The sequence below is a fragment of the Austrofundulus limnaeus genome, unplaced genomic scaffold (assembly GCF_001266775.1).
Source record: "Austrofundulus limnaeus strain Quisiro unplaced genomic scaffold, Austrofundulus_limnaeus-1.0 Scaffold95, whole genome shotgun sequence".
Taxonomy (NCBI): domain Eukaryota; kingdom Metazoa; phylum Chordata; class Actinopteri; order Cyprinodontiformes; family Rivulidae; genus Austrofundulus; species Austrofundulus limnaeus.
In genome coordinates, this window is record NW_013952497.1 from 56,056 (window position 1) to 68,313 (window position 12,258).

Here is a 12,258-nt window from a genome sequence, read left to right on the forward strand (position 1 = left end):
AAAAAAAAAAAAAAACGTTTTGTGACGACTGAAGAAGCGTCTTCTGTTCTCGTATTTAAAGTGAAGCAGAGTTTTTTTGACAGAGGAGTTGCAGTGAACACAGTCTTGTTGTGCTCCATCTGTTCACTGCCTGTGCTGCTGATAGGACTTTTAAACCCCCCACAAGGGATTAGCTGTGTTTTAGTTACAGGTGGGCCAGGTGGCTCTGCGTAACCACACGTCTTTCCAGTAATAAATGGCTTACCTGTCAGAGAGTGTGTGTGTTTGTGACTCAGCTACAGTCAGTGTGTGGACCTGCAACAGTGTACATATTGTCTGAGTTCAACCATTCGCAGCCAGATTATATGTAATTACATTTAATGATGGCATGTTGCAAATTAGAAACCTCATCTCAATCAAAATCAAGAAAACCACAAACTGCAGCCCCCCTCAAAGTGATTATAAAGTCGAATTCACTTCCTTTTATTTAAACATTTTGAAATAAAAACTGAAGATTTAAAATAGATTCATGGTAGGACCATGGGTTAGACAGCTTTAACGAGTGCCTAGGAAAAAAGACAATATTTAAAACTATTAATATTGCTCCACCATCTAAACTCTCCTTCAGGGTCCTCACATAGCTTCAGTGACACTGGCAGCTTATGAGTGTGGGTCCACCGACTTCCCAGAGCCCCCTTACCCAGACCAGATTGTCTGTCCTGATGATGGAGGGTTGGAGGGCAGCATCTCGATCTTCTCCATCATGTCAAAGGTCCGCCTGGAGGCCTGCATGTGGGTGAGTAGTACTTTGAGTAAAGATWCAGCTGAAAKAAGAGAATGTTTGGATGTTGCTGCCTGACAGAAAATACTGTTACACCTCCTGTTATTATCTTTGTGTGGCAAATAAACAAAAATGAACCTATAATGACTGAAGCCGTGTATGTTTAGGGTGCGGGCACTGCCATCGGAGAGCTGCCTCCGTATTTCATGGCGAGAGCTGCTCGTCAGTCAGGAGCTGATCCAGACGACGAGGAATACGAGGAATTCGAGGAGATGCTTGAGCAGGCCGAGGGCGCGCAGGTCAGAGTTTTACACTCATTAGCAGAGGTTTGGTCAATTTTTAAATACTCTAATGACAAGAAAATGAGCATTAACATTCATAGCTTATGCCTTATACACTGTTAACGTTTTTTCTTTATTTGTTAGAGACACGYTTTATTGTAATCATGAAAATCAGTTAAAAAAACTAACTAAAATGGTAAATATTTTAAAATAAGAAGAGTGTAGAGAAACAGATAACTCAAGTGAACTGCTGTCATAAAAAGTCTACATTAAATACAGTGACAAAAAGAGAAATGATGAARCTATTTTACATTTAAAATATTTATAAAACTAGGAATAACCCTCACTTAAAAATATCCAATGGTTTTAATAAGCAGGTACCCCAACTGCAGATTGTAGATTAGGATGGACGAGGTCGGACGTCCAATGGGCGTGGTCACAGCTTGKAGGGAAGGTTAATATGAGTCTTAAAAAATTGGGAGGGGTTAATTTTAGAATTTAGCATCTGGGATTGGTTAATTTTAGAGCTAAGGGCGGAGTCAGACCCCGCCTGTTATCCRACCCTGCCCCATTCCACGGTCTTCAGCCAGGGGTTACTCTTAATAAGGACAAAAATAGGACGCATTTTGTAATTCTTCAGAACCAGACAACCATTTTTGGGACCAGATAGAATATWAAGCAGGACCAGATTTGGCCCACAGGCCTTGGGTTTGACATATGCTCTAGATTAACTGATGCCAGTTATGGAGACACGATGGCATGAGACAAATACTTGTGTYCAGATGAAGGATCTAATGGGGTTCTCTAATGCTTGGTGGACAATGTAACRGTCCTTCCTGGTGTCTCCAGAACCTTCATAATGTGTTCTGKTCCATGTGACATCTGTACAATCACACATACCAGACAGTTGTACAATATGACTATTCAGCTTCATTCAAACTCACAATGTAACATGTGTCCATGTGGCATTATTTATATCTGGTGACCATGACTCATTGTTTTGACCGACTGTAAGACATTCCAGCAACTGTCTGATAACAGTATGGCTCCACTCATGATGCCACTTCTGGAGCCTGTTTACCTCTATCTACCCATCCCTTGCCTGCATGGAGGTTAAATTATGTCTAARTCAGGCCAATTGTTTTTGTCAGTGAGTGTAATACAGTATCTCTACTTCTCTGTGTTTAATTATTAAGAAAGTCTTTTAGTAAATTAATCACTAAAGATGTCATTCAGTCACTTTATGCAATTTGCTTTAACTCAAAATGATCCAACATTTGTATTTAAAGATTTTGCCCATTTTAGCTCATTTTAGACCCCCACAAGAATCAATGACCTAAAAAAACCATCATGTTCACACGTTTCTGCTTTCTTTGTGCAGCCCACACTGAAACAGCACAGATGGTTGAATTCCATCCTTGTGGTTTCATAACCGTTTTCATGTTACTTATCCACCCAAAGTGATACGATCCTTTTTAATTTGATCTAATTTTCATAATGCCTGTCTGAACATGGAGCCCCAGGTGGTTGATTGGTCCGAGCACAACATGTGACTTCAGTGAAGCCCCTCCCTCTGTGCGCTTCCAGTAAGTGTGTCTGTTCGTGGGTGAGTCACCCTGAGCACAGCTCCCTCTTTAATCATCCCTCAGGCTTCGCTCTCTTTGCCTCTCTCCATCCGCCCTCCATCTCTCTTCTCACCGGCCTCTAATTTGAATGACAGACAGCGCTGTCAGGAACAGAGTTCACATAACGGGAGACTGCTCAGATCGCATGCTGAGTCAGCAGAACACATATTAAAGGCATTGTTGGCATTGTCTTCATCACCTGCCCTCCCTCKTTAGGTATTTTCTGAATAAGCTGAAGCTGCCAATCTCAGCTCTGATGTTTCATCTCAGAGTTATTTTCAGGATGTCTACACTTGCTTTTTTGCCCTAAGGACTTTATTTAAAGTAACAACAACTTGGAAGAATCTTACGAACAATTTGTGGGAGTAAGTGGCGCACGAGATAGCATTACAAAATAAATGTCACTTATTTTTATGCTCTCCTTCAGAAGAGTAAAAACATTTCTTCARTAAGGAAACGGTTGAGATGAAAAGCATTACGTGCCACTAAAATATAATATATTTGCAAATTATGATGAGTAAATCTAAACATACTCAAGGAAAACTTGCAATCTCTTCAATGAAAAGCCTCAGMTGAGATTCAAACCTGCAACTTTACTGCTGCGAGGTGGTGCTAAACACTTCATCACTGTGCTTCCCTTGAACAGAAACTTTGTTTTTTGTTATCATTTACAAGGTGCCAGGTTTTAAAACAGCCTCTGAGTCCYAATCCCCTTCCTGCATCAGCTGTGATCTTTTCCAAGAAACCACAAACCTTTTACCCCCGCGGGAATAGAGACGCAATCAGAAGAGCTGTGGCCTTTTTTTTTTCATACCACACAAATTTTAGCAAAATGCCATGAGATTGACTAAATATAAAAAAACTGCAGTGCTCAAGAATAGCAGGTTCTTCACCACAGTGTTCTTACCAGGGAGCTTATTTCTTCTTATAACATTACAGACAGGACTACTGTTAAAAATAAATGTACTTAAAGTGCTGTACAAGTTTTTAAGTAAAAATATGTGATTATATGTAAACAAATCATTTAAAATTAAAATGTATGACTAATATTTCCAATCAAGTCTAACGGCAGTAAAAAGAAATGCTTTTTTAATTAATTGTTTGCAGGACTTTGTCACAAGAGCAAAACTGGGAGTCCAGCACATGGTGCAGAAAGTGGGCTTCTTTGGGATCTTGGCTTGTGCCTCGGTGGGTAAAACTTCCTCGATGTTTTTATTTTGCATACAGTACTTGGCAAACAGCTCTGATTTCTTTACATTTACTGTTATGATCAATAGTGTTTCAGGCTCTCTAAAGATCTATAAGGTTTGTTTAGACTTAGTCTGCTCTTACTGTCATTTTCTGGTCAGTCTTTGTTCCTAACAATATAAGCATTTTGTGCAGCATGTGCTTAAAAATAGACAAATAAATGGAGGTAAAAAGAAGAGTCAGGTCTAAACAGATATCTACAGCAGATGAACTGTGTCTGAAAGTTATTTATTTAAGAAATATCTAGCAAAGACCTGAGACAGTAGATGTATCATCCTTTCATTGATCAAGTTTTCAGCTAATACCTCTTAGAGAATCACCCTGTTGTTCCTTCAAACCTTACTTTATGTCAATTAGYCATTTTTATAGATTCTGAATGTGTCTTGGTAATGGGCTGCTGGTAACAAAGTGCCTAAAAATCCCATTTAAAACTGGTTCTTTGCCAAGTTGACTGGTTCAGACCCTGAGTTTAGGAGACTTCCTGTTCCTGGATGATTCATAAGTTAAAGTTAAGCTGCTTAAACAAAAACATTCCTCTGAAAATGGTCTGGTTTAGTCTGAAAATGAGTGAAGAAGYAGCCAAAATCAAAGAAAAATTAAGTGTCTTTTTAAAATCCTGAAGWGTTATTGCTAAAAACCACTTCAGAAGATAAGATAGAAAAAGTCTGTCTTGATAAAAGCAAAGAGTGAAGTTGTATTTGTAGTTGTGTAGACTCATTGTCATTGTCTTTTTTTTTCCAGATTCCCAATCCTCTCTTCGACTTGGCTGGAATAACCTGCGGACATTTCCTGGTTCCCTTCTGGACCTTCTTTGGAGCAACTTTGATCGGGAAAGCCATCATCAAAATGCACATACAGGTCTGTAACTTAGAGAAAAAGATTTATTTCATTCCATTTTTAACAAAACCTTACAGGCCACACGCTCCAAACATCTTGACTTTTGATATGAATCATTCTTTGTTTGATGTCATCACAAATCTGTGGCCTCAGGGTATTATTGCATTTCAGAACTACACATTAGGAGGGGGGGAAGAGATACGCACTGCTGACTGACACACTTTGACCAAACGTGTGGGGAAAGACCAAACCTTGGGTTGAGATCATGGTTCACTGTGAAACTCCTAATTGAGCGCTTTTACTGATGGCTTTTTCCCTTCTTGTTTTAGCTTTGGTTTGTTTCCAGAGCTGCAGATGAAAGGAGGGGCACGTCGAAGACGCGTTTAACAACAGTTTTAAAAATAAAAATGTCACCAGATCAAAAAGAGTTGTTGTTAATTATGGAGGCCAGTGTTGAGTCTGCCACCCGGGTGACTAATTTAATCCAAACAGTGAAGGTCTGTCTGTATCTGGTGACTCACTGACACTCTTCAGTTAATTTAATATATCCAATCTCTTGGTGGTAGGAGCCAGTCATCTCACCCTGAGACCTCTCACAAAAAGGTCACCCCACGCTGTGGGGGGTTATGGCTGATGTTCAGTGGACATGAGGAGAAGGAAATTGACCAGACTTGAAAAAGAAAAGGCTGCAGGGGGGATTGCTTTAATTTCTGTACCTTGATCTTGTCAGACATCACAAGACGTATCCTGTCTGATTTCATTCAGGAGGATGTGTGTCATGCATTTTTTTAAAAAAGTTGATCAGTTTCAAAACAAGGAAAAAAAATAGTGTGTTCCTCCCAACCTACYCTTTTTTCCATTTTGGTCCCCCTGCAAACCACACAAACCCCCTTCAAGCACGACAGTTAGCTTCATTCCAGGTTTGAGTTTAGTAATTAGTGCGCCCGTGAACAGACGCAAGCAGATGTTGCTTCAGTTTCTCACAGTACTTTGTGACATTCCCAAACTAATTATTCAAATTCAAACTAGTTTTCTGAATAAAATATCACACTAATTTATCTCTTTTTTTTTTTTTGCCCACAGAAACTTTTTGTTATCATCACCTTCAGCAAGCACATAGTGGAGCAGATGGTGTCACTGATTGGGTAAGGCTTCATGTGAAATAACTCAGTTACTTCGTGGAGTCTTTCCTCTGGTATTTGTGGTCAGTAATGCATCACTAAAACCTCAGAGGCATTTTTTTTGATGACTTTTGGGGGGTCCTGTATGAATAAGTGTTCTCACTGCGGGGGGTGCGCATGCCCGCGTTTTACATTTTTTTTCCATACAAAGGTATTTCTTCACCATCACCACCCCCAGGTGAAACCCTTCTCTGCGGCCTCCGTGGTCAAGAGKGTGAGGTCATATTAGAGCGTGTTGATGTGACTCATCAGGTTCAGCTCTGACTGAGAGGACGGCCTGATCAAATCTCCAACTAGGCTGATAATCTTACCTGAATAAGTAATGATTTCGTTTTCATTCTGACTTATTCTTTATCAAAAATACAGAGAAATGTGTTCAGAGTTCAGTCATATCTCTGATATTTAGCTGTTAATTGGTCAGCCATTGTGTCGAGAACGAGGGAAMTCACCACATTTAGAAAATGGAAACCTTTTTTTCCTGAGAAAACCCAGTCCAGGTTCTTTCCCATGAAACTCAGTGGCTCTCGGGTGACTCGCTGTGATCCTGTCTCAGTGCTGACAGTCTGTTTTTAATGTGTTTTCATCAACCAAGTATGAGAGATAACACCAATGATTCATTTCAGTTGTAGGTTTTCTCAACATCAGGAATTACCCRTCTACATTTGGTGTTTGTTAGTGCATGTTTTTGCTTAGTCTGGTCAAAACTAGACATGTTTATATCCACTGGTGACTGGAGTGAATCTATCTGAATATCTGTGACCTCTTTTTTTTTTATTCTCCTTTCATGGTAATTAGAAGTTTGACATGATACAGATCAAAATGTAAAACTACAGCATCATTCTCTTTACTGACACAAAATGTTAAAATGTTCATTATGACTGGTCCCCGAGCGTTTCCACCCTACCTAATAGGGAAATTAACCYATCCTGATTGGCTGCCTCTCCACCATGAAGGCAGCAATGGTGATAAAGGTGATGACATCATTGCGACTCACTTCCTGATTGAAGGGGCTGACACAGACTCCTATAGAGAAGTCAGACTATAAAAGGAGGACAGAAGAGTTTCTGCTTCATTCCTCTCTGCTGCCTACTCCTGCTCACAGTACCAATTAGAGGTGGTGGCAGCTGCAGCAGTGGGGCCTTCAGCAGCGGCAGCTCGGATGCTGCTGGAACCATCAGGACCTTCTTAGAGTTTAGAGAGGGCTTTTTGTTTAAGGGACTAAAATGTTAATGACTCACACTTTTTGATTTAAAAAGGTAAGTGATGAAATTTTATTCCTCTTTTTCTTTTTCTTCAGGTCTGTACCTAAAATAGGACCAGCAATCCAGAAGCCCTTCAGTCAGTACCTGGAAGCACAGAAGAACAAGCTGCACCACGCTGGAGGAAGTAGATCAGCGGTAAGTACTGTTTGTTTCACATGAATCTCAAAACCTTTTATGTTACGACAGCTACTTTATGTCTTTTTAACATTTTTGTAGTGATTTWTTTAATTTGACAAGTGCTCTCTAGTGGACAGAACGTGTAACTCCAAGGTTTTCTAGAAGATCTGAAACATTTTTGAGCTGTAATTTCTTGTTTGTTGGAGCGTTTAAGTTGATACTAATAAGGTGTAACCATTCTTATAAGCTTTTTTTTTGRTAAGCCGGGTTGAATTAAAACAATATCCAGAATATTTTTAATACTACTCCTGAAGTTTTAGTTTGCCTGTGTGATTATTTATAGTGTGTTTATTCTATTTCTGGGTTTTCCAGGATGATAACTGGCTGTCGTGGGTGTTTGAGAAGGTGGTGCTGGTCATGGTTTGCTACTTCATCATCTCAATCATCAACTCCATGGCTCAGAGCTACGCCAAGCGGCTGCAGCAGCTGAGGCACTCGGAGGAGAAGACCAAGTGATGAAACTCGGGGCGGTGCACACATCCAAGAGACTGTGCTGCTTCTTCCTCCTCTTCTTCTTCTTCTTCTGCTGCTGAGTGCGCAGTGCTCACAGTTTACCGACAAACCTCACCATCATCCATCCTCAAAGAGGCTGTTGAAAAAAGAAACAACAAAAAAGAAGAAACTTTTTGTTTGCGTGTGTGTGGGTGTGTGAGGACGGATGTGTCGTTTTAATCGTTTCTTAAAGATTTGTGGTTCTTCCTCTCTTATCTCACTCTGCGTGTGAGTCATGTGATTGGTTCAGCTGCTGCTGGTCTTAACATGTTACTTTAACGTTTAATTAATCCACTCATCGACCTCAGAAGTGCAGCAGTGATTTGATGGTAGCTGCCACGTCAAGGGCAGCGCCCGTCATGATGCTACGCCTTATGCAAAGATGGGAACGTCCAAATTCCCTCGGATATAAATCTTGACTCATTTTACTTGATCTTTATTTAATTTTGTAACCGTTGCGTATGGATGGACGTAGAGTTTAATCTTACAATGTGCTGCCAAGATAACTGCAAAAGATGAGGTTCCTTTTCAGGGTTGTTCTCATGTCTGTTTTTGTTCCTGTGAGGCCTGTTTATTTTATTTCAAGAACTGTCCGTTTAAAATGATCAGATGGTGGAAGGAAAAAAAAAACAAGCAATATCAACTTAAAACAGTGAGGTAAAAATGGTTTGCACATTGTGTATATATGTTAATATCTTTTTGACAGTATGCTCGGTTGTATTTCTATTCCATTTGTTGCTGTGGACATGAACAAAAACACAAAGAATATAACAGTTAAGTGGCAATGTACTCTTAAAGAATAATCCCATTTCTACTCTGTACATTTAGGTCGAATCTTGGATCAGATCATATATAAAATAAGGAAATAATGACATTTTTAAAAAAGTCTGAGTCTTATTTGGTGTTTTGTTTTGAAAAGTTCATTTTGAAGATGCTTCGTTGTGTTTCCTGTTGTGGTTATACCTTTTAACTACAGAGGTAATGCATAATGTCCATTAGAAGGAAGCATCTACAAGGTAAGTGATCAACTCCAAATGTGTGTATTTTACTAAATAATAGTTTTCAGAAGAACTGCATCAGAGTTGTGGCGAAATTTGGAGTTTGATGCTTTTCAGCCTCATCATCATCCCTGGGGAGATGCTTGAATTTGACCAATGCATCASTTTAAACATAATGTAGATTCTGGATAAGATGCCCTTTAAAAATCTTAATATTTTTTTTCTTTCTGCCACACATTGTCCTTTTCTCACCTCGTCAGCTAGCTTATCAGACTGGTGTTGGCAGTGATGTTAATAAGGCAACAGCGGTCTGTAAGCTGGCTGAAGTTGTGGGCCTTCAGCCTTTTTTTTTTTATTGTGTCCACAGCACTTTTACTTGTGGAGGCAGCAACATTGTTTTTACTCATGTTCTGCTTCCTTGTCTGTTTGGTTTTATTGTGTAAAACCRACACTCAAGTCAATAAAAAGTGGTGAAAATGAATTTATTCATGCTCAAGTATTTTTTTAATGTGAATTTAAGAATAACCAAATGAGTGACTTTATTAAATGTTCTCTTTATTATCTAACCATCAATGATTAAATTTAACTATTAGGTGAAGTATTATGTTCTGACACACTGCCCCCATCAGGAGGGGAAGCCAGACAGCACAGGGGTGGTGGGCATAGCTACATCTTTTCCAGCTAAAATATATTTATTCATTTCATTTAATTAAAAAATAATAATAATAAAATAAAATCCAAAAAATAAAAAATAAAATGAAAGGCAGCAGAAAGAAGAAAAAAATCATATGTGCCTTTTCTCCAAATAAATTTATCAATAATATTCACGTAACAAAATAAAATAAAAAATAAAACCATCAAATCTTTCTTGAACTAATAATACATTATAGGTCCTTTTTACATTATTTGTTCAAAAAGGAGCAGGTAAAAGATACAAGATCATTTGATTTCCTGCCCTAAATTTTCTCACACCAGATAAACACAAATTATTCCCACATTGAATGACACTTAAATCTTACATTCTCATCCTTACTTGTACAATTATTTATACATTTTTAATATAAATAATATTGAGACACACATCCTTCATAACATATTTCCCAGTAAGCTCCTTTTCAAACATTTTAAGCTGGTTTATGTTTATTTTTTTTTTTTAGCTCATCTTTTAATCCATTCCATAAATCTACCCCACACGCTGATAAACAAAAACTCTTTTTGGTTGTTCTAAAACGTTGTTGTTTTTTTATTTCCTTTACCTTTTAAATTATAGCCCCCCTTTCTGTCACAAAACCTTTTTTGTATTTTGTGTGGAAGTTAATGATTTCTTATTTTAAACAAATACAGTTCTAAATTTTACAAGGTCCCCGAATTTCAATACATTTGTTTTAAAAAATAATGGGTTTGTATGTTCCCAATATCCCACTTTATGCAGTTTTCGAATGGACCTTTTTTTTGTTGTTGTATTATGTACAACGGCTGTAAATTTGTTTTGTATGTATTACCCCAAACTTCCACACAATGTCAAATGTGGTATAATGAGTGTATTATACAAAATAAACAATGATTTGGATCCAAAACTGACGATTCTCCTCAAGACAGCAACACTTTGGGTTAGTTTTGATTTTACTTGGCAAATCTGTGGTTTCCAGCTAAATTTATCATCCAATAACACCCAAAAACTTGATCTCATGGACCCCTTCTAAATCAACACTATCAATAGTGACCACCTCTGAAAGCTGTTGGATGTTTTCTCCAGTACAGAAGATACTGGTATCATCTGCAAAAAAATATTGTATTTTAGTATTTCTGATACTTTAAATGTCATTTATATACAAATTAAATAATTTGGGGCCCAACACTGACCCCTGATAAAAAAAAAAGGTTTGTGCTCAAAGGTTGTGAGGAAAAATTAAAACTTACTTTTTTCATTTTACAAAATAAAAGTCTAATTATTCACTTTATTGTTTTGATAAAGAGAAAGGTTAAACTTGTCTTTGGTAGAGGTGGGTGGTAACAAGGATATAGGGGCTCAGCTTGGCTTGAGTTTAAGAAATGGGGTCTTTGTGACACATGTTGGGAACCACTGCTTTAAAGGCTGGTAGGAAATCTAAAAATAATCATGAGCTCCACATTCTAACATTTGATTATATTCAGCCTAAACTTAATGCCTCAATACTCCTAGTTTACAAAAAAATAATTAGTCAGTTACCATTTTATCTTATTTACATTGTGATGAATGGAGTGACTTTATTGATTTTAATCATTAGAATCAAACCCATTGCCTGTTTTTAACTTTATGCAGCGATTAGATTACAAATTTGCTAAGAGTTATAACACATTTATTTTCCCCTCTGGATTTTAGATTTCTACTCCATAACTTATTCTRTAACCATCCCGGTACAAACTAAAAACCACTATGGGTGCTCATTTGGCTGTTTTAAAATGACAAAACTGAAAATTATTTCCATTTGATGACTTATTTTAATTGAAAAAAACAACTTCATTTACAAAAATACAAAATCTACACCAAAATCCAATACAAAATATGCCCAATTTCAAACTAGAAATAAATAAAATCTCATAAAAGCAGTAGTTTTATTTACAAGTTAAAATCCATCTGAATATATTATTTAATAAAAAAAAAAGTCCATGTTGGTGTCTGGTTGGAGCTCCCAGTTCTAGCTGTGCAGCTGACTGTAGCTGGAGATGACCTGCTCCAGAGATGTAAAACTGTCAAGGAAGTCCTCCTCTGACATGCCAAACTTAATATACTGGTGCATGTAAGCTCTGGAAGATAAACAAATAAAAACTATTAATCCCAGTAGATAACTAAAGAGATGTTTGTTTTATAATCAGACAWATGATTAGATGTGATTTTATAATAATAATAATGCATTACTTTTCTAGACACTCAAAGATGCTTTAAAATTTTTCATTAATTATTCATTCATTCACACACACKGATGGTAGCTACACTGTAGCCACAGCTGCMCAGGGGCAAGTWGGAACAGGAGATGGACTATTTTACACAATGAACATTTCTGGATCTACTTTAAAGACAAATGCTTCTGGGACGGACTCACCTGGAAGCAAACATGTTCCAGGCTTTTCTCACCATGTCATCCAAAGGTCTGAGCAGAGCCTGACTGTTGGTAACCAGCGTAGCTGACTTCTCGTACTTGTTGAAGGGAACCGGGGATTTCCACAGACTGAAAGCTTCTTCTGATGGGAGCCAGGACGTGTAGATGGATGGATCTGCAAAACCACCTGTACATAACGAGTCGATCATGAAGCATGACACTCAGGTTTAATTAAACATCTTACTGTACTGTTTACCTGTTTGGTCTCTTACAACAAATGAAATCTTAGAACCCATAGTTAGGCTCTACAACAGGGC

General features: G+C 37.9%; 2 protein-coding genes across 5 annotated transcripts in view; one reads left to right on the top strand and one right to left on the bottom strand.

The window, feature by feature from the left end:
• vmp1 (vacuole membrane protein 1) overlaps positions 1–8,748 on the top strand; it is a 17,046-nt gene extending 8,298 nt beyond the window's left edge. For all 3 annotated transcript variants that reach the window (XM_014012800.1, XM_014012801.1, XM_014012799.1), the window contains 7 exons: positions 608–775; positions 928–1,059; positions 3,774–3,854; positions 4,656–4,772; positions 5,835–5,896; positions 7,230–7,329; positions 7,684–8,748. In XM_014012800.1, the coding sequence (XP_013868254.1) occupies positions 608–775; positions 928–1,059; positions 3,774–3,854; positions 4,656–4,772; positions 5,835–5,896; positions 7,230–7,329; positions 7,684–7,827 (804 nt within the window). In that variant the 3' untranslated portion in view covers positions 7,828–8,748. The remainder of the gene's footprint in view (positions 1–607; positions 776–927; positions 1,060–3,773; positions 3,855–4,655; positions 4,773–5,834; positions 5,897–7,229; positions 7,330–7,683) is intronic.
• Positions 8,749–11,442: 2,694 nt separating this feature from the next.
• tubd1 (tubulin, delta 1) overlaps positions 11,443–12,258 on the bottom strand; it is a 6,065-nt gene continuing 5,249 nt past the window's right edge. For both annotated transcript variants that reach the window (XM_014012806.1, XM_014012805.1), the window contains 2 exons: positions 11,945–12,128; positions 11,443–11,648 (listed from right to left, as the gene is read on the bottom strand). In XM_014012806.1, the coding sequence (XP_013868260.1) occupies positions 11,540–11,648; positions 11,945–12,128 (293 nt within the window). In that variant the 3' untranslated portion in view covers positions 11,443–11,539. The remainder of the gene's footprint in view (positions 11,649–11,944; positions 12,129–12,258) is intronic.